The sequence below is a fragment of the Montipora capricornis genome, chromosome 4, assembly GCF_036669925.1.
Source record: "Montipora capricornis isolate CH-2021 chromosome 4, ASM3666992v2, whole genome shotgun sequence".
Taxonomy (NCBI): Eukaryota; Metazoa; Cnidaria; class Anthozoa; order Scleractinia; family Acroporidae; genus Montipora; species Montipora capricornis.
This window is the reverse complement of record NC_090886.1, coordinates 47,990,426-48,016,223: the sequence shown is the minus strand read 5'-3', so window position 1 is coordinate 48,016,223 and position 25,798 is coordinate 47,990,426. Positions and strand designations below refer to the sequence as shown.

General features: G+C 41.5%; 1 protein-coding gene across 1 annotated transcript in view; it reads left to right on the top strand.

Annotated features, from left to right (window-relative positions):
* Positions 1–25,798, top strand: part of LOC138046779 (uncharacterized) — a 169,248-nt gene that overhangs the window by 22,801 nt on the left and 120,649 nt on the right. The window contains exons 20-43 of the mRNA XM_068893362.1: positions 131–694; positions 1,547–1,576; positions 2,777–3,469; positions 4,101–4,643; positions 4,769–5,431; positions 5,534–5,593; positions 6,618–6,921; positions 8,353–8,609; positions 11,147–11,161; positions 11,691–12,326; positions 12,796–12,849; positions 14,079–14,627; positions 15,039–15,707; positions 16,231–16,260; positions 16,368–16,599; positions 17,592–17,929; positions 19,588–19,608; positions 20,044–20,673; positions 21,040–21,069; positions 21,818–22,453; positions 22,747–22,767; positions 23,013–23,045; positions 23,309–23,866; positions 25,288–25,332. Coding sequence (XP_068749463.1) covers positions 131–694; positions 1,547–1,576; positions 2,777–3,469; positions 4,101–4,643; positions 4,769–5,431; positions 5,534–5,593; positions 6,618–6,921; positions 8,353–8,609; positions 11,147–11,161; positions 11,691–12,326; positions 12,796–12,849; positions 14,079–14,627; positions 15,039–15,707; positions 16,231–16,260; positions 16,368–16,599; positions 17,592–17,929; positions 19,588–19,608; positions 20,044–20,673; positions 21,040–21,069; positions 21,818–22,453; positions 22,747–22,767; positions 23,013–23,045; positions 23,309–23,866; positions 25,288–25,332 — 7,611 coding nt within the window. The remainder of the gene's footprint in view (positions 1–130; positions 695–1,546; positions 1,577–2,776; positions 3,470–4,100; positions 4,644–4,768; positions 5,432–5,533; positions 5,594–6,617; positions 6,922–8,352; positions 8,610–11,146; positions 11,162–11,690; positions 12,327–12,795; positions 12,850–14,078; positions 14,628–15,038; positions 15,708–16,230; positions 16,261–16,367; positions 16,600–17,591; positions 17,930–19,587; positions 19,609–20,043; positions 20,674–21,039; positions 21,070–21,817; positions 22,454–22,746; positions 22,768–23,012; positions 23,046–23,308; positions 23,867–25,287; positions 25,333–25,798) is intronic.

Genomic DNA, 25,798 nt, shown 5'->3' with positions numbered 1-25,798 from the left:
GTCTTGTCCTTGAGTTAGACACTGTTTACTTATTTTCCCCAAAACAGCCATCGGCCTAGTTTGCTTAACTGAAACAGTAACAGTGGCTTTGTAGATTACAACCGTGTTGTAACTTTTATTGTCATTGCAGTTTGCAAACCTGTCGTAGACCTGGGCTTCCTTATCGATGGTTCTGGAAGCATCGAATACCATGGCCGAGGCAACTTTAGATTGATGCTTAACTTTATCAAATCCATCGTTGTCACGCTACCAATTTCAAGAACCCAGACACGTGTTGGTGCGGTTCTCTTCTCGACAAAAACAATCCCACTATTTCGCTTTGGCCAACTCAACACAGTCACGCATGTCACGCAAGCTATCGACACTATTCGATATCCACGGGGAAGCACTTATATAGGAAGGGCTTTGGCATTTACCAGGAAGTACTTATTCAGCAGGCGAGGCAGGTCGAATGCCAGAAGCATTCTAGTATTGTTGACGGATGGCATATCAAAGGATAGCGTAACACGAGAAGCATCACTTCTGAAAGCAAGTGGCGTCGAGGTGTTTGCTATTGGTATTGGTAGAGCTTTAAGGACAAGCCAGCTGTTCCAGATCGCAAAAGATCGGCAGCACGTTTTCACTGCATCTTTCAGAGGACTGGCTGCATTGTCCAAAACAATGAGGTCTAAAATCTGTCAAATCGGTCCTACAGGCAAGTCACTAATATATATCGTCAGGAATAATTTGCGCGATTGCATCATGTTCTGGAAACAGGTTTAAAGTTCTTTGCTTTCAGTTCTTAGCCATCTAGTTCTTGCAGCGCCCCTCAGTTGCGTTATAAGCCATAAAATCATTTTCATCAGCTAACGAGATTCCATAATTGCGAACAGCACACGAGGTAATAAAAAACATTATATAGCGATGTTTTTCTTGACGTCACCCATTATTATCAATATGCCAACCAGAAACTAATTGGCTGTTGAAACAATGACTTCTTTTGTTGCGTGGTTGGCAAATTTGAATGTCAAAAGCAATGTGACGTCAATGTTTGTAAACACGAAATATCGCTATTTAGTATCACCCAACTAGTGGACTAATGGAAATCCTGCATTTTAATTGGCTACGCTACTAGAGGACTATTAGTAATAGTCCTCGAGTAGCGAAAAGCGTGACGCTTTCTTTGGTTTTATTCCCAAATAATTATTTCTTCAACATGCATTTGCTAACTTTGTTATTGCCTTTTCTGTCCGACTAGTTGGGTGATACTAAAACAATTAGACCCTTCGCCCTCAAGGGCCACGGGTCAATAGCCCATTCGGCTTCGCCAAATGGGCTATTGACCCGTAGCCCTTGCGGGCTACGGGTCTAATTGTTAAATAGCAATCGTGACATTTGAATCCAAGAATTATGCAAGGCGCTTGTATCCTTAACCTACTTTAATGATCTAAGCTCCTACTTGTGACAGAGCATTTGAACTAGTAATCGGAGTTTCAGTAGTTTGACACCTGTTTAGGGTCACTTGAATTTTTTCGAGTATGCTTATTTTTTCATGGTTTGTTTCCAGGTTCCCCTTTTACACCTACTCCAACAAGAGGTAAGAGGTTAGGATTTTTATAGTGGACAAACCTCAGTATTTTCTTTTTGAAAAAGGAAGTAAGCCTAAAGGTCAGGCCCGTTTTGGTGGTTGTAACCATATCATATCCTTTCACCGATGAAATCGTTGCTTGCATTTAAAGCTAACTGTGGAAACGATTCCCTGAAGTCATTTGTAAAGCTCTGATAAGCTAATTCGTAAACAACTCTTCGTGTACAGAATGATCTTAATCCTAATCCTAACCCTAACCCAGCCAAGTGGCAAGAAAGAAGTAGCTTAGTCGCAAAAAGTAGGAAGTAGCAGCTAAGTCGCAAAAAAGTAGCAGCTAAGGAGCAAGTAAGTCGCAAGTAAAAAAAAAAAAGAGTGGAGAAAATGTATGTCCCTTTGAAGCCACCCTAGCAAGTTTAAGAGTTTAAAAGCGTTTAAACTTTGCTTCAACAACAATAATACAATACAAGGCCTGTCGTGAGTTTGTAGAATGAAATGTTGATTATGTGTTGAAACCGCTTGCCTACCCCAGCAGTCAACATCGGATGTTGGAGCCACTCGCCCCGGGCCTTTAGACGATTCGGTCAGCGTTGTCTGTACTCTTATTGACAACGATATTCGTCATCACAGGGGTCAAAATGTTGTGGACAAATATCGTTGGCGCTAAGAGTACAGACAACGCTGAACCACTTTCGATTTGTCTTTTACCACAATATTCAACGCCAAAGAAAGTTTTATTTCAGAGCGTGACCAAAATCATGACACGAAGAAAGAGCAAGCGTTGTTTATAACTTTCTCGCAATATGATTGGTTTATTTCCCAAACTGGGCGTTCCTGATTGACCATTACATTGTGTGACAAATTGACGCGAGCATGACGCGTACAGCGTTGTCTAGACTCTTATCGACAACTGCAAATTAGCCAATCAGATTGCGAGATTACAAGCAATTGTGGTAAAATATTTATTTTCCTGCAAACTTGGTAAAAAAATAGACACTTTTCCGATGCTGATGGGGACAAACCTGATACCAGATTCTTACTCTTGGATAATGGACTCTTGATAAGAAATAACCACCAAACTGAAATAGATACGAAAGGCTTTCGGAGCTTGTAATTAAATGCGCTTAAGTTTTTTCAGTGTATCCCGCAGCAAGTTTACAGTGGTAATGAAAAATATTTATAGCTGGTCTTAACAAATCACTTTAATTTCAGTTCCCCTTCCAAGTAGTCTGGCTGTGTATGCGTTAGACGGATATCGACGGGGAAAAGACATCAGCGGAAGCAGAAACCCCAGGGCGAGTCTAATAGGCGTTGGTACTGGCCCTGGTCCAGACGGCCGGAAAGACGGATCTATTACGTTTTATGGACGGAGAACAAGCTACGTGCAAATTCCAAACACTGGACGTCTGGACGCTCAAAACTCGATAACCATCATTATTTGGATTTACCACGATGGTGTAAAAGGCCCTATCGTTTATTACAACCCACGAGGGTTTGGTGTCCATTTATCGATGGAAGGACGGCGAGAGATCTTGGCTAGTTTTGCGAGACGCTCAAAGGGTTATTCAATACCAATCAGATCGCGACAAATTAAGTACAGGGCATGGAACTATGTAGCCACGACCTTTGACCAGAGATCAGGTCTTGCAACGCTGTACGTCAACTCAAGACCAGTTGCCTACAAAAAGATTGGCAGAATAAAATTAGCGACAAACTACCCCATAAGGCTTGGTGCTCGTATTGGAGTCAAACGTTATTTTCGCGGGCGACTCTTTTGTCTGCAGCTTTACAGCAAAGCACTCAGCAGAAGACAAATCGAAGCGGCTAAGCGGAAGTGCTTTTTACGAGTTCCAACACCAACAACGCCGACACCGACGCGTGTCCCACCAGCTCCTCCTCCAAGAGGTAAGGAGTCTGAGTTACATTCTTTCAGTTGGTATTTACCGGTGATTTTTCCAAGATAATGTCTATAGTATACGTTGCTAATTTACATGCAGACTAGAGAAGACAGAGAAATACAGAAAGTACTTTCTTTCAATACTCGTCAGGGCCTGTGTGATTAGAAAGTAAATATCCTCCTCATCAAATGGAGATTCGAAAGAAGGCAGAAAACAAAGCTTGGGGCTTGTGCTTGATAGCTTTGATATACTTCGTTGAAATGATAGAGCGACTTTCATATGACCTTGAAAAATTAAACATGAAAACAGAACGTAAACATTTGAGCGCGAATTTTCATTGGCTTTGCGAACGCGAACGCAAACAACGTCATCTCTCCATGGAACTTTCTGGAAAGCGATCAGCATTTCGCTTTGAAGTCATTTGAAATGCAGTTATGTGATTGGGCAATCGAACTGTTTACTGCCCATAATTAGGAGTTTGGCGGGAATACGGAGAAGCTTTGTTTCAGTCTTGCCAAACATTGGTCCGTGAAACAAACACTTTTTCAAGGTCATACGAAAGTCGATCAATCAGAGTGACGAATAGCAATGATTAACTGTCTTCATTTACATAATTCTGTCATGAACATTCCTTATAGTCTGTAGAGCACGGATTGACCTTGGATTCCTCGTGGACGCATCATCCAGCAGTGTCAATTTAGGGGTCTTCCGTCAGTTCATCAAGGATACAGTAAGGCGCTTTGAAGTCTCCAGCACACAAGTGAGAATTGGTGTAGTGACTTACACATCCAGCTCCAAACTTCTCATGGGTTTCGGAAGAACCTATTCACGACAGCAGATTTATCGAATGCTGGTTCAGTTGAAAGTCGGGGGTTACGGGAATAGATACATAGGAAGAGCCCTGGATTACACACGTCAACACCTCTTCAGTAGCAAACTTAGCTGTGGGAGACGGAGGGTATTGGTCGTCTTGGCGACGGGAGAGTCGCGTGATAGCGTGAGGCCTAACGCATTGCGACTGTTCGCTTCGGGCGTTGAGGTATACGCAATTGGTATTGGAAGAGTGAGAAGACAGTTACTTCTACACCTTGCTACAAGATCTAGGCTCGTGTTCAGTGTTAATACCGGAAGACTGGTGTGTCTCACTCGGACTATTAAGGATAGAATTTGCAGTTATCCAGGTATGGATAACCACTCTATTTCGTAGTTTGCTTTCTGTCCCCCTTTTTTATTCCCTGAACTCATTAAATTGTTTTTTCAATTCATTTAAGTAAAGCTCAATGTGCATAATCTGTTTTTTTCTTAGTTATCCTATCAAAGAAAGCTGTTGCAGTGTACCCATTCACCAGCGCGTCTCGTGGAAGGGACGTTAGCAAGTTCAAGAATCCAACAGCACAACTTGTCGGTCTTTTATTCACTAAAGGCCCGGATGGACATCAACAGGGGGCGTACTATTTCCCAGGGAGAAGTAAACGAGGAGGCCGAGGGAGCTATGCTTTGATCCCAAACAACGGATGTTTAGATACCCGTTACTCCATAACAATCATAGCCTGGATATACCCAGAAGCGCCCGGACCTATTCTACATTTCAACCCGACAGGCTGGGGACTCCAATTGTGGTTAAAGCGCCCAGACGAACTTTTCTTCAAAGTGATGCCGAGAAAGGGCTCACGCCGAAAAGCGAAGCCATTTACCTGTAAAGGTGTTCGTCCCTTCAAGTGGAATTACATCAGTGCCACGTATGACCACCTCACGGGACTTGCAACTCTTTGGATCAATGGACTTCCTGTCTGTCAGAGAAATGTCGGGAGGTTCCCTCTTGGCCTGGCAACTAATTATCCTGCTGTCGTGGGTCAGAGGCCTGGGGATAGCCGCGTGTTTCGTGGGCGTATAGCGTGCTTACAAGTGTACAAAACATCTTTAAAGCGAGCTCAGATTGTTGCCAGAATGACAAAATGCTTTAGGATAGGTAAGCACCTGTATTTACCATAAATAAAGATGTTCTGGACTGTTTCAAATAAGGTAAGCCGCAAGGGGTGTATTCTAATGCCTTGACTCGAATTACTTGCAGTTCCCACGCCTACACCTACAGCAGCTCCATTTCCAGGACCTCCATCAACACCTCGACCAGGTATTTATTTACTAATTTGATGCTAACATTTTATTTTCCTTACTTACATACATACGCACATACTTAATTGACCACTCCCCCCAAAGGGGCTTTTCAGGGCCATTGAAACACAATCACGACAGAACATTCAACAACAACTGTTAAGAATCCCAACTGGCCGGAGTCAAACCATTTGGCTATTTAATAAGTTCAGCTGAGAAGTTGAACCAGGGGCTAACAGGAACAAATTCACCCAGTGGTCAGAACTTGTCTTGAATCCAGGGTCCCCAGATCTCAAGGCAAGCGTCCTAGCCACTTGACAGCACTACCTCCTATTGAACCCCTGACCTCAGGATACCGGTACGACGCTCTAACCAACTGGGCCAGTTACGTAATTTTAAGCAGTTAAATGTTCTACTAAAAAAAAAACCACAAACGAACTTTAAAATGTTAACTTGATGATTAGTCGAGTTTGGGATTTATAATTTCCTTCAAAGGACAAAAGGATCTAGGCACGATAAATGGAAAATGAAACGACAGAGATGGAAAGTAGGGAAAAGACTGGGATGAGAACTATAACTTTCTTGTTGTTTACTTCAGTCTCATCTAACAATAACTAAAATCCACATTTCCGGTCGAGGAACGGACCGCCCCTGTTTCTCTCCGCCAATTTTGTTTTTTGTCTTTTCGATCTGATTTAATGTTACTAGCCTTTCGTTGTCATGGACGTAAAAGAAACCAAAGAAAAAAACATGTTTGGGGCCAACTTTTTAATGGCACACTGGTCAGAGTTTTTCTCTGTCCTTGTGTGGGCCCATTTCCATTAGCAGGACATGGTTCATATGGGGTACAGAACTAGCACTTCTCATTACACTCTAATCAGTTAAGTCTGTTGAAATATAAAGTGCTACACGGCCAACGTTTGTAAAAAAAACGTACCCCTTCCCTATCCATGGTTAGCCTGTAAGTGGCAGTAAATTAGAGTTGGATGTAACTGCAGACGTTTTCACTTCTATCTCATGCACATCGCATCGATGTCTTGCAGTATGCGCAGTTTCAGTGGATTTGGGATTTCTCATTGACGGCTCCTCCAGCATCGAGCGCTACGGCCGTGGAAACTTTGCGCGGATCGTGAACTTCGTCAAGTCCCTAGTCAGTTTCTTTCCAATCTCTCGCCGACAAACCCGCATTGGTGTCGTCCTTTATACTCACAAGGCCATACCCATATTCGGGTTTAATCGTCACTACACCAGGGACGCCGTTTTGCGGGAAATTGACAAACTGAGATATCCTCGGGGAGGAACTTTCATCGGAAAGGCATTGTCGTTTGCCAGGCGATATCTCTACAGGTAATGACGTTTATTAGCGATCAAAAATCGTAAATACATGAGATTAACACGACCGTTGTTAGATAAAGTTGTTTGCACGCGACAGTCACAGTCATAATCATAGTTTGATAATAAATGTTATCACATACAGGGCAAAATTACTGAATTCTGATTGGCTGAGACGGGGGGCATTTTTGGTAACCAAGAGGGCATGATTATTTGTTCCTGATTGCTCAAAAGTTGCTTGTTCACAGAAAGCGAAGTTACAAGAGAATTTTCTTCCAGATTCTGACTCCGATTAAACTGCTTTTTTATGACAGAATCTATTTATTGAATTGTGAACTGTAACAAAATGAAAACATGTTAAGTTAATTGTCATTTGTCGCGGCATTGAACGGGCTTCCCTCAATAATTTTTTCCTTTATGTGATAAACATGTAATCGCATTGTGCCCTCGTGCGATTAAGGGTTAATTTCACTTGTACTTTCAAGTTTTCCAAATTGCCCTCGTCGCTTCTCGACTCGGGAAATTTGTGAAAACTTTGAAAATACGCGTGAAATTAATCCTTAATTGCCCTCGGGCCTCTACGATTACATTTACTTGCTGTCTAAACAAAGGGAAAACTATAAACTCGCGATTCCAGTTGTTGAGAAAACGACTGAATCAGTTACCTGAGTTTTTCAGTACGACACAGGTAACTGATTAGAGAAAATAAAGCGAGGATAACATTCAAGCGCCTGACTTTGCAGCGTGTTACCCAACCCTTCCTCAAAGCTAGATAAATTGAAAACTGAGACTCGAGCGACCCTAGGTTTCCTTCCCGTTTTGGAATGTGCGTATTCCCCATGGTTCTACATCCAAACTGTCGTCAGAATCGTGCCCCAACTGAGAACACGTTGCACAGAATCACAGGCCTCATCGGCTGATCACATCTCACTGAATCTAAGGAAGGGCTGGTCGACACTGGTGACGCAAACATTAGTACAAGCTACATACCCAGACGTAACAATTTCTTGTCAATTAACAATTAACCTCTTTCGTCCTAAGACAAGGGCGTAGGTAGGGGATCCTCCGGTGCCCGTGACCACCCCCCCCCCCCCTTTCTAAGGCTTTTTAAAGCAAACAACCTACAATATTCAGGTGGCGAAAACGCCACAATCTGGTGAGTACCCTCTGTTTGACACAGTGTGGTCCCACCCACCCCCTTTGATAAATCCTGGTTACGCCCTTGGAAAACAAACGGAGCTTTTTCGGAAAAGGCTAATAATGAGTTTGCGTACGTTTGTGCTAACGCTTGTGTCAAGTTTGTAAATCAGCCCTAAGGCATGCCTGTTGAATACTAGTTGTATAGCACACGCTTGTAGTGCCAGTTTTGTTTGTCCGTCACGCGAGTGACAAACTACTTCTGAAAAATCATGAGGTTTCAGTGAATTCTTTATTTCGAATTCACAGTGGGAAGGCCACAGTTGGCCGTAAGAGAGTTGCAATGGTTATTACAGATGGTGTATCCAGAGATAGCGTGAGGGAGCCAGCACGTCGCCTGAAGGCCTCTGACTGTGAAGTGTTTGCTCTTGGTATTGGGCGGGGATATAGGATATCTCAATTGAGACAAATAGCCACCGACAGTAGACACGTGTTTACTGTGTCGTTCGGTTCACTTGGACGAATTATAAAGCAAATTAAAACCAAAGTCTGTCAACGCATACCAAGTAAGTGCTGCTTTTTGACCGCCATTTATTTGAACGGCCCGCTGCTTAGCTTAGTTTATTGCAATCGGACTACGGGTAGTTGTCACGTTACGTCATCTCCACCATGTTAGTGGACGAAAATAAGAGATCTCGTTCGCTCCGTTTGTTCGGCCATTAAAAATAGTGCATTGCACCATTCTTTTCTGTATGTAACCATATATATTATTATTGTTATCTGTTTCTCTAACCAAAATTTGGTTTTATCAACGGAGTTGATAATGTAAATTTCCACCGTACAGAGATTCTAAAAGCTGACGTTTCGAGCGTTAGCCCTTCGTCAGAGCGAATCGAGGAATTATGGGTTACGTGTAGTTTTTATAGTAGAGTAGGAGCTACGCTATTGGTGGTAACATGGCAACGTGAAAAATAGGAATATATTAGTTAAATGAAAAGCGTTCTTTAATACCGTGAGGATTAAGGGTGCCGATTTGGAAGATGAATTTTTGTTCCAGATTCTTGCGGCTTTCCGTCGTACCTAGATGTAGGAAAAGGCCGCAGATTGCCATGTGTTTTTTGGAGTGATGACTCCGATTTTTCCAGCAAATCAGAGGAGATGTGCCAGTTCTTCGAAACACGTGGCTATCCTGTCTCTGTGGTCAAAGCGGGCCATCATCGCACCCAACAATTTGATCGACAGTCATCACTACAAACGTCACAAAAAGATAAGAATGACAGAATTCCATTCACCCTCACTTTCAATCCTCATAATCACGGAGTCAAAAGCATCATTCTTAATAATTTTAAATTACTCCAAAATGATCCCGAGACTGGTAGAATCTTTTCGCAACCTCCAGTTATTCTATTCAAACGCGACAAAAACTTAGGCAACTTTTTAGTTAGAAGCGCGCTCAAAACTAACGAGCAACCCGGCACTTTCAAATGCGCGCGCGCTCACGATGCAAAACTTGTCTTTTCGTTGTTAACATTAGCAACATATCGGGACCTAAGCGATCTGTTAATATCACCGATCGTTTCACATGTACCTCCGCAAATGTCATTTATTGCATAATCTGTACGTTATGCAATAAATTATACATTGGCGAGACAGGTAGACGACTAGGTGACCGATTCCGCGAACACCTTCGCGATGTTGAGAAGAATGACAAAGATGCATCTAAGCCAGTCGCTTGCCATTTAAATCTCCCTAACCACTCCAAAAAACACATGGCAATCTGCGGCCTTTCCCTACATCTAGGTACGACGGAAAGCCGCAAGAATCTGGAACAAAAATTCATCTTCCAAATCGGCACCCTTAATCCTCACGGTATTAACGAACGCTCTTCATTTAACTAATATATTCCTATTTTTCACGTTGCCATGTTACCACCAATAGCGTAGCTCCTACTCTACTATAAAAACTACACGTAACCCATAATTCCTCGATTCGCTCTGACGAAGGGCTAGCGCTCGAAACGTCAGCTTTTAGAATCTCTGTACGGTGGCCAATTTACATTATCAACTCCGTTGATAAAACCAAATTTTTGTATACTACTTCCCCACCGACGCAGCACCACAGTTTCTTTAGAAACTACCCCCTTCATTCATTTGTTTCTCTAACCACCTATCTTGCTCGAGTATTGACCGGACCAGAAAGCACAGTCTGACAATCAATGCGCGGTAAGATCATTTTTGCTGAGTGTTCGACATCTCCCAGAGAAACAGAAGAGAGATATAGTATTGCGTTTACTTTGAAACGGCAAAAGGCAGGTTGATGCTTGTCAATAACCTGTCTTTTGCTGCTCCTCAAGCGGGAAATGATCTGCAGTAAAAACAAGTTTTTAAAATAATCTTTGGCAAAACGGAATAATAAGGCTGACGTTTGTCCCTTCTCATTAGGGAGCTTAAGCACGCGCGTTTTTGAGACGCGTCTCAAAAACGCGCGTGCTTAAGCTCCCTAATAACACAATGCTAAATCTCTCTAATATCTTTACCTCATCCAGGGCCAGACGTGTACGAGGAATAGTTATGCCCGGCTTTACTCTGGGCCCGGTTGTTCAAAAAACCGATTAACGCTAATCTCGGATTAAAAATTAACCAAGCAGTTTATTTCTCTACTCCCAAATGCTGTTCAGCGCTGATATTTGGCAAAATTGTACATTAGAAGGAGTCAATCTCGAAAAACAAAATCAACCAACAGCAGCTTTCACCAAAAAGTTTAAAACATGAAACACAAGTGTACGCTAATCCTGGATTAAGTTAATCGGCTTTCGAACAACCGGGCCCTGATCTGGAGCACAGGCCACAGAATCTTTTCGGACTGTTGGTTTCATTAACCATGCCATTGTAGTTAATATTCCACCGCCCAAAACGGTATTTTTAATAGGTCACCCCAAACACTAGGAACGCGCCCCTACACTTTTCTTTACAAACAGGTGAAAAATCGCTTAAGATACAGGCTAAGCAATTTGTGATGTATTTCGTTGGACCAAGGCAGCAGTGATGTTTATTGAATTTTAAATATCGTTGTATTAATTGATTTCTTCTCATTTTGTTTTCAGCACCATCACCAACAGGCAAGTATTCTTGTTTCTTCCTCAGTCTATTATTTCAACGCAGTTTCTTTAGGAAGAAAAATTAGCGCAGTTTTTTGCGAGTTTCTCACGTCGAGATCCAAGGTGCCTCACCCTTCCTCTCTAACACTTGTGAGCCTTGACACGTAGATAACCAACTACAGATAGTGTTTTCCGGATGTTAAAGGTTTTGCAAAAATAAATGTATGGCCCATTTACTTGTAAGGTCCAAATCTCTCCCTGGTTTCGCTAGCCTCTAGATTATTTCAGTGGGTTAGCTCCATTCCTAGAAGGATGGAAAAGGGGTAGGGAAAGAGAAAAAAAAGAAAAAGAAAAGAAAAAAAGAGAGAGAGAATTCATAAATATATATATATATATATATATATATACATATATAAAATGTAATATATTTACAATACGTAATGGAGCAAATAAACTTCATCCCCTTAACAAACTCACACTGATAAACTAATCCAATGAGAAACCGAAATGAATTAAAATTTAAGTTGTTTGGTTTGTATTTTTAAAACAGTACCCATACCAAAAACCCTCGCTGTGTATCCACTGGATCGTCCAAGACACGGGCAAGACATAAGTCGAAGACGAAATCCCAGGGCTCGACTTGTAGATGTAAGATACGGTCAAGGCCCTGATGGTCGCCGTGATGGTTCAACTGTATTTTACGGACGGCGTACCAGCTACGTGGAAATCCCCAATACGGGAAACCTGGACGCGAGAAACTCCGTCACCATATTGATCTGGCTGTTCCATACGGGAACGTCTGGAACCGTTGTCAATTTCAACCCGAATGGGTTTGGCGTACACTTGTTGACGACAAGCCCGCGAGAACTATTCGTCCGGTTCGTCCGTCGTGGTGGAGGCATGACCACACCTTTAAAAAGCAAGAGGTTGAGTTACAATGCCTGGAATTACGTTGGTGCCACTTACGATGATCGAAGAGGTATCGGTACACTTTGGATAAATTCACAACCGGTAGCAACGCGTCGTCTCGGTAGGATACGCCTTTCCACCAACTATCCTATTCGATTGGGTGCCACAAAAAGCAGTCGTAGTTATTTCCGTGGAAGGCTTTTCTGTTTGCAGCTCTATGGTGTCGCGTTGACCCAAAGGCAGATGTTTGAGGCAAAAAGAAGATGCTTCCTTCCAGGTTCGTACGATTGCAACATTCGTTTTTTAATAGTATGTTGCTGTTGTTGTTGTTATTCCATTCAATTCTACCGTTGTGACAGAGATGTTGTTTATGCCAATACTTGGTCAAAATAATGCAGTGATTTCTCATTGAAAATTCTTCCATCATGCCAAAAAACGGTGAAGTCATCTTTCTTCAATAATTATGTTAAATATCCAGTTTAGGTCAAAGAAATTAAATGTAGAATATCACTCACAGTTTTTCGCACACATAAAGCCACTACAACAATTGTTTATCTGTCGATCGAGACACATTTCAGATTTTAAGAATGCAGTTCGAGTTTGACTAGGCGTGTCAGTTTTCCGGACGAGCATTTTGTAGTTAGGCATTTTTTAATTTCCTGTGTTCAATTCCGAAAACATTCAACATCCTGTCCAACTTTGTAAATTATAATCACCAAGCTCTTTTTTTTGTTCTACCCACAAAGGACCCACGCCTACAAGACCACCTCCAAGTACACCACCAACGCCGCCTCCGAGAGGTAAGTTTAGACAATAGGGAGCTTAAGATCTACGACGGCGACGTCGACGAAAACGTCACCTCAAAATAGAACTTTGCTCTTGTAAAAGTCTTTCGCGATTATTCCATCTTGTTCACGTCGTACAATGTGAGCGAAGTATCCTAAAAATAAATTGGTACGAGCGGTTTCAGACTGAAAATAGAGAATGAAAGATTCTCTATTGCATGCTAACGTTGTCGTCAAAACCTAAAATTTAGTGATTGCACGTCGTCGTCACGCAGAGAACCGCAAAAATATGAGCTAAAATCCGTGCCGCACGTGCAGCACGATTATTTATGCTCTTTTAACCAATGATATCATTGTTTCCTGGCGTTTTCGACGACGTCGTCGTCGTAGATCTTAAGCTCCCTATTGTTTTAATGGGAGTCCGAGAGAAAGAAATAAGTGGGTGGAGATAGTACCCCCAAGAAATGGGGGAATCTTTGTTTACATTTTTTCTCATTGGCGTAAGACCATCATTTTCCAATCTATCAGACAAAAAATTCATTGTTTAATATTGATGGTTCATTGCATAAGGAGCTATTTCTGAAACTTTGAGCGCAATTTACTTGATAATAGGCTGATTTAGCAACAGAACGGGAACGTCAGTGGCGACGTCGCGCGCAGCAAAACTACCATGCAATGAGAATTTAGAATAGAGAAGAAAAGAGTGGAAGTCTATTCTATTCTGAATTCTCATTGGTGTTTTTTTTCTGCGCGCGCCGTCGCCACTGACGTTCCCGTTCTGTTGCTAAATCAGCCTAATCTCTGAGTGATGACGCTTTGAAAATGCGAAATGTTACAAAGAATGTGTGGGCTCATTAGCGCTTTTGACCACCCAAGAATTTATCAGTTTTTGATGGCTTCTAACTCGCTCGTTATCAGAGCCAAAAGGCTGAAAATTGAAAATTCAACTAAGTTCAACACGTTCTTTTACCTTTTGAAGTCAATCTGTGAATAGAGTAATGCCTTCTGTGACCAAACTCGTATGTTAATGAGACAAAATTTCAACAATTGCGTCAGCAAAGATTCGCTAGCTATAATTGGCCAAACATATTTTCACGTGAAAGTAGCTCTTGTGAGTGATGGAGTGCAGTGATGGAGTTCTCTTTTCTCTGAAGAGGGCTTTGAAGAATTCAAACGAGGAAAAAATGAAGGAACTGGGATTGTGCTCTTGTGTTTATTTGAGTCTCTCCTTGCTTTGTCAACAGTTTGTAGAGCTCGGATCGACCTTGGCTTTCTCGTCGACGGATCCAGACTTGTCAGTACAGCTACGTTTGTGCACATAACTGAATATGTAAAGGAAACAGTGAGGCGTTTTGACGTTCAGAGGACACAGACAAGAATTGGTTTGGTGCTGTTCGCTGAGAGACCTCGTCTTGTGCTTCCCTTTAGTCGGTCGTACAGTCGAGCGCAGGTCTACAAGGAAATTGCCAGATTAAGACAGTTGAGTGGTACACGACGGAACACAGGCCAAGCCCTACTGTATGCTAAGCAGAGTCTCTTTTCCGGCAAGCCTAGGTGTGGTCGTAGAAGGGTACTTGTCCTTGTCACTACTGGTACATCACGGGACGATGTGGTCATTCCTGCTCGCAATTTGCATGCTCTGGGAGTGGAAGTTTACTCTGTAGGTGTTGGAAGAGTCGGTATCAACTACCTAAGAAAAGTGACAATCGATCGATATCACGTGTTTGTTGTGACTGCCCGTCGTTTGGTTACCATTGTCAGAACTGTGAAAGACAAGATGTGTTATTCCCCAGGTAAGATGCTTATCTTTTTTTTGTCATCGTTTTTTTTTTTATATTATCCATGTTATTACCATGCACGTCGTGGACGCCCGCTTCTTTATGAGAAGATAAGTCAATCATTGCGTCTACAGTTCCCTCTCAAGCTTTCCTCTTACCTTACTTTATTTGAGTTTCACAACCTAGGTTGTGAGGGTCGCCCATCCCCTACCCTTCCCAAACAGTGTGTGGTTTCTTTAACATCCCTTGTTTTATACAGTAAAGATTGTGAAAACAGGGCCAACGATGGAAAATGATTGGAAAATGTTAACCGGTATACGGTTTAAGTTTGAGCCTCTTTCTTTCACATCTTAACAAATAACATTGTGAATATATTAAATTTCATTTATTCTAACAATAAATGTGAATCGTGTTTCCTTTATTCAGTGATTTTAACAAAAGGATCAGTTGCCACCTACCCGTTCTCCAAACAGGCAGGGAGCCGAGATATCAGTCAGTACAAGAACCCAGCGGCACGACTTGTAGGGATTTCCTACACCAGGGGACCCGATCAACATCCACAGGGAGCTTACTATTTCCCTGGAGTAAAACGAATTAGGGGAAGGACAAGAACGAGCTATGTTCTTATTCCGAACAACGGCTGTCTTGACACTCGTTTCTCGCTGACTGTGTTATGTTGGGTTTATGGTCAAGCTCCCGGAACTTTAATCCATTTCAATCCCAAAGGAGCAGGCGTTGATTTAAGCCTCTCTCGCTTGACCCAACTTTACTTCCGGGTGGTACCACGAGGAAGATCGGGCCGCAGCGTAAGGCCATTGATTGGTAACGGGCTCAAACCGAACACTTGGAGCTACATAGCGGCCATTTATGACCAGCGAACCGGCTTAGCGACTTTGTTTATCAATAGCTACCCAGTCGCGCAGAAACATGTTGGAAAGTTCCGAAATGGACTGGCCACAGAATATCCCATCCTCATCGGCAAGAGTCCGGGAAACCGTCGCGTGTTTCGTGGACGACTGGCGTGTGTGCAGATATTTAATGTGGCACTTACGCGTATCCAGATAGTCTCACAGCAGAAAAAGTGCTTCCGTCCAAGTAAGTTTTACAATCGTTTCAAAGGCTCTAAAATTCTGTCTCTTTGTCTGTCTTGTTTCGTTCTTCTTCTGGTCTTGCATATTATGTTGTATATTACTTTTCAGCGTTCTTGGACTATTTTCTGAACTTTATCCGCAAACGAATCAAAATATGTGCATTTTTATATGTGCATTAGTTTTTGACATGAAGTATCTTCGCATGTTCCCGGAGTAATTTACTGTGAAGTAAAAGTTTGAAATAGTGAAGTTTTGCACAAGCTGTACATGAATGCTGTTAATAGTACCATTCCTTACTTTTTCACACAAAAGATCTAGAGCCTTGAGAAAACTCAACTATGGGCAAGAGAATGTATTTATTTATTTTGTTGCTTCCGCTTGAAGGACTTTTATAACATTCATAATCCGGGCCAGCGTCTCCAGTCTCTCTCTGCCTCTATATTTTCTCTCGGTTTATGTACTGAGTAACTATGGTGAAATCATTTTAGAGATGTTACTTAACTCTGCTATTTGTTTTTCTTGAACAGTTCCCCCAATCCCGCCAGTTCCAACGCCAGGTGATTCTGCTGTTTCTGTTGTTTTTACTGCAAGAGTGTAACATAAGCCTTAGAGTTAGATAACATTGAAAAATTTACAGTGTAGTCACTGGTAATTTTCGTTTTAGTTTGCAGATCTCGCGTGGATCTTGGTATTCTTATTGACGCTTCGCGAAGTGTGGGACGAACGAACTTTCAAAAGGTTATCGAGTTCTTAAAGTCTTTAGTCAGCTTCTTCCCATTGTCTACCCGTGGGACAAGAGTTGCTGTGATGGTGTTCCATTCTCAGTCTCGATTGATTTTTGGCTTTAACCGTTATGTCACAAGAGAGCAGGTTGTTAGAGCCATTGGACGCATCGGGTGTGTTGAATAGTTTTCTCTTATATTCATCCACCTATCCTTCCCATCATCCTTTATTTCTTCCCCACCCATCCTCCTTTTATTCGGTATAGACATGCCGAGTTAAGTTTGCTACGCCTTGAGGCTTTCTTAGGCCATTAATTTTATTCAAAAAATAACGTTAAGACATCTGGACATTTCGACGACCACTACTTATAGACGACGAGGTTTAGTTGTCACGGCTTAACATTGGTATTACGATGTTCGCCTGTGATTTTCCCTCTGCACTGTGTATCAAGAACCTATCCAAATGTCATTGTTTTTTAATGCAAGTTAAAAGGTTATCTCCTTTAGTTGGCCTTCAAAGTGTCTTCACTTTCAGTTTATCGTTCTGCTATGTGATCAGTGCCTACTAGCCTATGCATATTAAGTTAGTTTTGAATACGCATTGTCTAAAGCGCTTTGAGATATCCTAATAATTTTAACGCGATATGGATTTCAACTCTTAATTATTCAGTTATATTATTTTCAGAAAAATTAGACCATGGCGTTATCAATTGCTTTTCTGGTCTTCACTTTAAGACCCCGTTAGGCAAAAGCTGTTGAAGCTAATCTTTCCAATTTTTTAAAACGTTGGCTCCAGTTTAAGTAAAGAGTGAAGCATCTGTTTAGAGCATCCCACAGGTGTCATGGAGGTCGAAAGTTCAGTACGTTGTCCTATTGCCCGTTGCCAAGCAATTAGTCTATTAAAGCTCTTTCCATTTTAAAGCAGCATAATTTATGTGCACGTTAATTCTAATTTAAAGTAAGAAAGATCTCTCCACTTAAAAGAGGGGTCCAAATTTCAGTGGCATTGATCGTTTACTTGAATTCATTAATTGTTCAGTAAAGATCTTTCCACTTTAAACTGACGCGATTTCAGCCTAGATCATTTATGCTTAATCGATTACTTGTGATACCACTTCGAGCAGAGGAACAATTAACGTTGAACCTTCTCTTTTTTTTTCCAATAGTTACCAATATCAGCGGGGAGGCTCATTTATGGGCAGAGCCCTGCTTGCTGCAAAAACGTTGTTCTTTCCCGGGCGAACCATACGGGGACGCAAACGAACTCTTCTCGTTATAACGGATGGCGTGTCTTCGGATGGTGTTCAACGGCCTGCGTTAAGCCTTAGAAGAGGCGGTGTGCAGGTTTTCGCTTTGGGTATCGGGCGAAGATTTCGAAGGAGCCAATTACAACTAATTGCCTCAAGCCCTGTCGATGTATTTACCGCCGGATTTGGTCGCCTAGGCACTGTGGTCAAAGCTATTAAGGAGAAAATCTGTCTGCCTCCTAAACCGACGCCAACACGTAAGCTTTGTCCCTATAAACAAAGAAAATTAAAAACTGATTCATGCTTTGCATTCGTATGTCGAGGCTCGATGCACGCAGGAAGTTTGGGGAGCACGTGAGAGGTTTGGGAGTGTCTCTTCAAATTTCAGTTTTTTAGATACAGTGCTGTTTTCTCCGAAGAAAGACAAACGTCGAGGTCTTTTCTTAATGTTATCAGCTTGTGCCAAAAGATTACTTCACACGTGCGTGCACACTTATTCTAGGCCGTGGACTGACTGCGTGCTTTGTTTTAAATTAAGGGAACAATTGTTGCGGAAAACGTTTCCATTTGCTAAGGAAGCAAAGTATGTTTTAAAAGTGCTACCAAGATAAAAAAGAAAAATCATGTCCGTAAGTTTTTTGTTTAGATTTTGAAGATGTGCCTGGTTAACACCGGACTGGCATAATTTTGAGCCTTGATTAAGTTTTATCCAAAGGATGTTTACGTTAAGTGTAAGTGAGAATTGGACCCTAAAGAAAAGTGTGTAAATGCAGCTTATTATATAATTATGCAAAACGCGACTTTAAAAGTCTGAAAACCCGAAATTCTTGTGCTGCATATTAAGTCAGTCGTGTACACACCACAAGCGAGTCTTTCACGTCATTTTCTCTTCAATCCCGTTCCCTCAAGATTTCAAAGTTAGTAATGGCGGACCATTGAATAGGAAAATTTCAGTTAAAATAAGCAGGTGTCTTTTTTTAATCAAGGCTGGAACCTTGGGCCACTTAGTGTTTAGTTAACATAGCTTTAAAATACAAAGAAAAAGAAGAATTGATTTATTGGTCATAGTAGCACTTTAAGACATGTTTACTTCCCGGAAAGCAACTTTTTGTGTTCTTAAAAATTCGATATAAAATTCGGAAACAATGGTTCTGTTACAATGTTGCCTCCTTTGCGGGGGGTTTTATGGTGCATGAATGGATGCGTAAACATTCAAGAAATTGACACCTCGGGTGAGGAATGAAAACGAGATTCGCGAGAAAATGTCATATTATCTTCCAGTTAAGAATTGAGAGAAATTAAAAAAAAGGCTTTGTTGGGTCGGGAAGCATGTATCTTTACTAAAGTGCTTTTAATATTTTAAAAAATACCACACTTGTGAATTTATGGAACATGTAGGTGAAACCAACGGGCATTTCTACACACGTGTAAATGAACACCTTTTCGGGGATAAAAATTCTCATATTTTCAAGCATCTTAGTTTTTCTGAAAATTTTCACGATAATTGTGATGTTTCTTGCTTCAAAATTATTGATAATCCTGCTTATTTCTATCAACTCAAAATCAAGGAGAGCTTCCATATTGAGCGGTTGAAACCCGATCTCAGCAAACAAGTTGATCATGTTAGTTTAGCATTACACTTTTAAACTTTTACCGTTATGTCAGTTTTGTTCTCTATAATACTGTTGGTTCATTTGAATTTTACCTACTTGTAACGAACATTTAATCTACAAAGAATCACTGTATTGATAGTTATATATAAATTTTAATGTTACACTCACTATGGCTGAAGATGATGTTTGAAACATCGAAACATGTTCCGTAAATTTAAAAGTGTGGTTGTATTTTTTAAAGTATTAGTAACACTTGTGCTATCCAGAGCATTTGGTTAAGTACTTTTCCTTTTCATTTACAGCTACCGTTCCGACGCCAACAAGTAAGTTGTTAACGACTTTAATAAGCTGTATTATTCTCAGTTTTCTCGCGTTTGTTCATCTCCTTTCGCTCCAAGGTTCCTCACATTAAGAATTGCCCCCTCTACGAATAAGGGAGGCGGCGAGGAGACGGTGTGGCACAGTAGTCAGGGCGCTGGGTTTTCATGCGGATGCTCGGATGTCAATCCTGCCTTGACTACAGGATGGATTTGTCTTTTATTGTTCCACATCGGTTTGTAAATAAATAACTTCTTGCCTTTAACCGCCTTTAGCCAGTTTAGGTTTTAATAAGCATTTATATGTGCTTGATTTGAATGCTTGTTTCTGCAATGCACATTTGAAAGTAACCGAAAAGAATAGGACGCAGATGATGATGATGAAGGATTATCATCACCATCATTTGTTCTGGTTTCTGAAACATCCTTTTATTCCCACAGGGCCACCTCGTGCTGTGGCATTGTACCCTCTCAACAGCAAAACGCTAGGACGCGACGTTGGTCCAAGAAAAAACACGCCCGCACGTACCACAGGAGTACGCCTGGCTCCTGGGCCCGATGGTTTCCCCAGGGGCTCATTTTACTTTACTGGATGGCGTGGTAGCTACGCATTTTTTCCAAACAACGGAGGTATCGACACAAGGAATTCTATCACCATCCTAGCATGGGTCAAGCCCGAGAAGGGTGGACCAGTATTTTACTACAATCCACAGGGCTCCGGCGTTAGCCTTTGGATCATTAGGCAGAGAACATTGTATGTGAAGTTTGTGCGACGATCTGGTAAAGGCTTTTACGTTCTTAGGACTCCCGGTGTTCGTCCAGGGGCATGGAACTACGTCGGTGCAAGTTACGATGGGAGAAGTGGATTGGCTACTCTTTGGAGTGAGTCGACCCCTCTTGCCCAGAGGAACATTGGAAGAGGTCTACGACTCGCTACCAACTATCCTGCTGTCATGGGAAGCAGGCCTCGTTCCAGCACACATTTTCGAGGTAGCATTGCTTGCTTGCAGGTGTTTGATATTCCACTAAACGGTCTACAGATACGCAAGCGAAGGAACGTTTGTTTTAGAGGTGAGCATGTTAAGTCCTAAATATTGTATCCCTTTGGCTTTACTCCTTTGTAGAAAAAAAAGTATCAAGCTTCGATTTTCGTTTTTGTTTTATTATACGCCTATTTTGTAGAGCGCCAAAGAGGTTGAATTCCCAAATAGAAAAGGGAACCATACTTACAGGGGCTTCATCTTGAGATTTTAGACCAAGATGAAATACTTAAGCGGCTTGTTGCAAATATATCTTCGCTTTGCCGTACTAGTATAGCATATTAAGGATTCGACCGTCATTTTGAAAGCTCTGAATCATCACCATGTAGTTAAAAATCCCAAGGTTAAAGCTTTCCTAAGGCTGTAACTTTAATATTATTTGTAATTTTTCTTTAAGGTGCACCTCCTCCAACGCCGCCACTTCCCGGTAGGTTATCAACAAAAATAGATATACTCTAGTTTTCAGTCACTTCTGTGACTGCATTTGCTTGCGATGGAGTTTTTATTTCGCGTGGTGTGTTACTAAACCACTCCGTCATTCGATCAGTCATCCGTCTTCATCATCCTCGATGGTTCCTGTCCAGACTTTTTTCACCGTCAAAACCCCACTCCACCCTTCCCTGTCTGTCACAATAAATCTCACGTTGCATGTTCTGTTCCTGTCTACTCCTTGAGGTTGTCACTTGACTACTTCGCTTTGGTTTTTTCAATATCAACAAAACAGTGAGACAAATAGAACATCACGAGATCCCAGACGGCGAGAAACAATTCAGTTTACTATTTATAGGCACCGAGGGGTCGGTTCCTAACCCGGTAATGACCAAACTCGCTTTTTATTGCGTTAAATCTGGAAAATAGTTTCGCCGGAAAGAAGCAACACAACACTACCCTGAAGTAGGGCTTTTATTGAGACGTTTTGCTTGTTATTTCTTTTCTTATTGTTTAAATATATATAATCGGGGTTGCTATTCCTTTACTCTTACGGCCATCCATACCGAACTTGGGCTGCCCGTGATGGTTACAGTGGGGCTTACGCCAGAAACGTGCGGGCATCTGCCCTTACCACTCAACTAAACCTCGCGAAATGGTGTTCTGTTCAGCTTAGAAACTAATCGAGGCGCTGGTCTCGCTTGGTGTTCTGATAATTTCAATTAATTTATTCTTTCTGTTTTTAGCACCACCTCCACTTGTGGCCATATTTCCCCTCGACAAGGATTCAGGAACCAAAGATATTACAAACAATAACCAACCAGGAATACCATCAAATGTTCGCCCCGCCCCAGGCCCCGACGGACGTAGTGGGGGTTCGACTCTTTTCACGGGATCGGAAAACAGCTACATCGAATTTCCGAACAATGGCAAACTTGATACACGGCGATCGATGACTATTCTTGCTTGGGTGTTCCACAGCGGGAAATCCGGTCCTATATTTCACTATGATAGGCGTGGCTTTGGCGTTCACCTGTGGATGGTTGGTCCAAGGGTTCTTTTCGTGCGTTTTGTTCGACGTTCTAAAGGGAGGACCGCTTCGGTGGCGACCTACGCGAAGAAACCGACTTATCGAGCGTGGAATTATGTCGGTGCCAGTTACGATTACAACAGTGGAGTAGCCAATCTGTGGCTTAACTCCAGATCTGTTGCCAGCCAAAGCATTGGACGGTTTGAGTTAGCCACAAATTATCCAGTGAGAATGGGCGCCAGGGTTCGAGATAAAAATGCTTTCCGGGGCAAAATATCGTGTCTTCAGGTTTACAGTGTTCCTTTAACGGCGAAACAGATTGAAGGAGCTCGAAAGCGCTGCTTCAAAAAGGGTAAGACGTGTGTTACGTTGTTATTGAATGCATATTCGAGTAATATAGTGCTTTTTCATGTGTAGAGTAGATGAGATCACGTTTCTTTCCATAGCTATAGTAATAATGATTTTCATCATCTTAGAGCACTGAAATACAAATGGGCTGAAAGATTTTTTTCTTTTGCTTTTTCTTCCCTGTTCAAAAGACCACTAATCAGATTAGCTACCGCTGAGACAAATTTCCTGTTTAGCTTTGCTTCAAATAATTAGAAGAAATTTAAATGTTAACTTTATTCTTATTTTTTCTCGTAGTTATCACACCCACACCATCTGGTAAGTACAACATCTCTCTTTCTTTGCCAACAGGGCAAGATAATTAAAAGTTGGTTGACGGCATTTGGGTTGAAGATGGACAATGTTGCTATGCAAGCTCCCTTTGGTCGAAATGAAATTTAATCGAGAGTCGCTAAGATTGGACCAAACCCTAATCTCGTCGGGTTGCATTTGGCGACTGCTTCAGTTTGCCTTCATGTTTTTCAGTTGTTCCTCATACGTATTTGCGCTTTTTTTGCCTTTAGTTCCATATACGCCGTCACCCCCTCGTCCAGGAAGTAAGTATATAACTTCAACATAACTTTAATCTTTGTCGGTGGTTCCCGGATTCGCCCATGTAACAGAGCAATACTTTACGAAATCAAAAGAACATTGTTATGTAACAGCACATCCATGCAATTACGCCTTTGCCGTGAAAAAAAAAAAAGGCGAAGACGGTCAAATTGTTGACAATCCGTTGGGTAAAGACTATAAAGACTATAAATGCGTTCTCTGTAAATGTGTGTTTAATGTTAATTTTTTCTCTGCAAATTAACTTTAGTGTGCAGTGTTCCAGTGGACCTCGGTTTTCTTATCGACGGCTCAGGAAGCATTGAATATCAGGGGAAAGGAAACTTCGTGCGCATACTCAACTTTGTAAAGGCGATTGTCAGCTTTTTCGAGATATCACAAGGAAAATCCCGCGTGGGGTGCGTGCTTTTCTCGTCTCGCACGATACCGATCTTCGGCTTCCGACGATATTCATCAAAGGTTCAAATTCTCCGGGCAATTGGCCGGATCAGATTTCCTCGTGGAGGAACAAAGATCGGAAAAGCATTAGACTACACTCGAGATTACCTCTTCAAGGGGCGTTCCACCCCCGGAAGAAAGCGTGTCTTGACTTTAATAACAGATGGTATTTCTATGGACAAGGTCGGTCCAGCTGCAAGCCGAATGAAAGCTGCTGGTGTTGAAGTCTTCACTATCGGGCTCGGTCGGAAGTTCAAATTGAGCCAATTGCAAAAGGTGGCAACAGACCAATACCACGTGCTGACAGCGTCATTTGGCACACTGATAACCTTGCTGTTGAAGTTGAAAACTCAAATATGCCAGAAGCCTGGTAAGTGAAATATTCGGGCTTACGCCTAAGAGTTCGTTATCGATAGACAAAAATCGGAATAATAAACAGAGTTAAATGAAAAGTAGTTTAAAGCGATACCAACTTATCCATACACTTGCTGCAATTTGGCTGATTTCCCTAATGTTCTCCGCCAGGAGAGGTATTAGAATATTTTTCTCCTGGCAGTAAATAATACATTTTAGCATAAATACACTGGAGATTATACAAAATCGCACGCTCTCATTGGCTAATAGTCGTTTTGCCACTGTAAGTGAAGATGATTTCGCGTTGAAATGTTTTTTTTTTCTCTTTTTTGAAATAATCACCTGTGTATTTATACTAAAACAATTATTCGCCTCAGGCTCAGTGATTATCGTTGAATATTCACCTCGACTTCGTCTCGGTGAATATTCACCGATAATCACTTCGCCTTCGGCAAATAATTGTTAATGAATCCCGTTATTTCGAAGTCGGGTATTGCAAATTCCCTTCTATTTCGACCTAAGGTTCATTCGCCTGGTTTTGTTCCCCACCTCCCATTTTTAGTGGTTTTACCACGCTTCATTTGATATAGAATTCCTCTTTACACTTCTAGATTTGGAGATAAAGTTACCATCTTTGTTCTAATTGAAAAAAGGAAAGTATTCTGAAGGGTTTTGTTTCAAAGTCCTACCAACATCAAGATATATTCGTTGCACAGTATTTTATGCTGAACCGGTAATTTTGAATCCCCGTTAATTCCAACTATTTTCTGTTTGCCTTGTGACTTAGAAATAACAGCGTTTAGCTGTATTGAAATCTTTCTTTGTGAATTCGAACCACTTCGTTCAAAGGGTTAGCGAGTTTCGTCAACTTAACACAAAATCTGAGCCTTAGTCTCCTTCCCCGTCTATTAGAAAAACAAACCGGAGCATCGGCCGCAAGGAACGCATGGTAATTGTCGCAATGATCAAAGCCTGATAAATACGTTTTCCTTACTTATTTCTTTATTTACAAGTTCATAGTCAGTTTCGGTTACAAGCAACATTTCCTGTCACAATAACAAACAGGGTGCCGGGGATAGCAAACTAACAAAGCAAGCATTTCTGTCAACATTATGAAGACATCATTATTTTTTTATAAAGCTCCGTAAATTTCATTTCAGGATATGATCGTTTCTGAAATATTGAAACTTGTAAAAATGATTGACACTAAGGTTTGGTTTTAAATGATTTCAGGTCCCACCGTTCGTCCAATCCCTACTAAGCGGCCAACAGGTGGGTATGGCGTTTCGTTTTCGGTCTAATATGTCATTGCATTTTCCTAGCCAAACTATGTCGGCTTTCTGGTGACCGTTTTGGTGCAAATATCTGCATGGGAAAAGTAGTATAATAAAACCTTTTAGGAGTTTCTTTAAAGAGTTAACGTGTTTTACTTTCCAGGGCCCACAACTCGTCCTCCAATTACAATACCTTCAACACCAACAGGTGAGTCTAACGTTTTTCTCATACCTATACAATGTTCCTTTATTTCGTGGAAGTAAAACTTTCGTTATTACTTTTGTTTACCACTTTTTGCGTACTTTCCTTTGTATCTTGTATGGAAAATGCATGGATAATATATGAGGACAGTTAACAGTTGAATTTGGAGTATAACTTTGAAAGTTTTGTGTTTTTCCACCACACTCTTGTGCGATTGGTCAAGAAAAGTCACACAACCCAGAACACACAAGAAAGCGACCAAGCCCCAGTTGGTCAAAAGGGTAATAACGCTATCCACTGGATAAATCACTACCTATTGGATAGCGCAGTTGGTTTTGCTATTACTTATCCAGCGGATAATGATTTATCCGGCGGATAGCGCTATCCATCCTTTGAACAACTGAGGCCAGTTGTATACTGACCTGACAATCTTTAATTAAGCTATTTATTTGTTTATGTATTTGCGCTATAG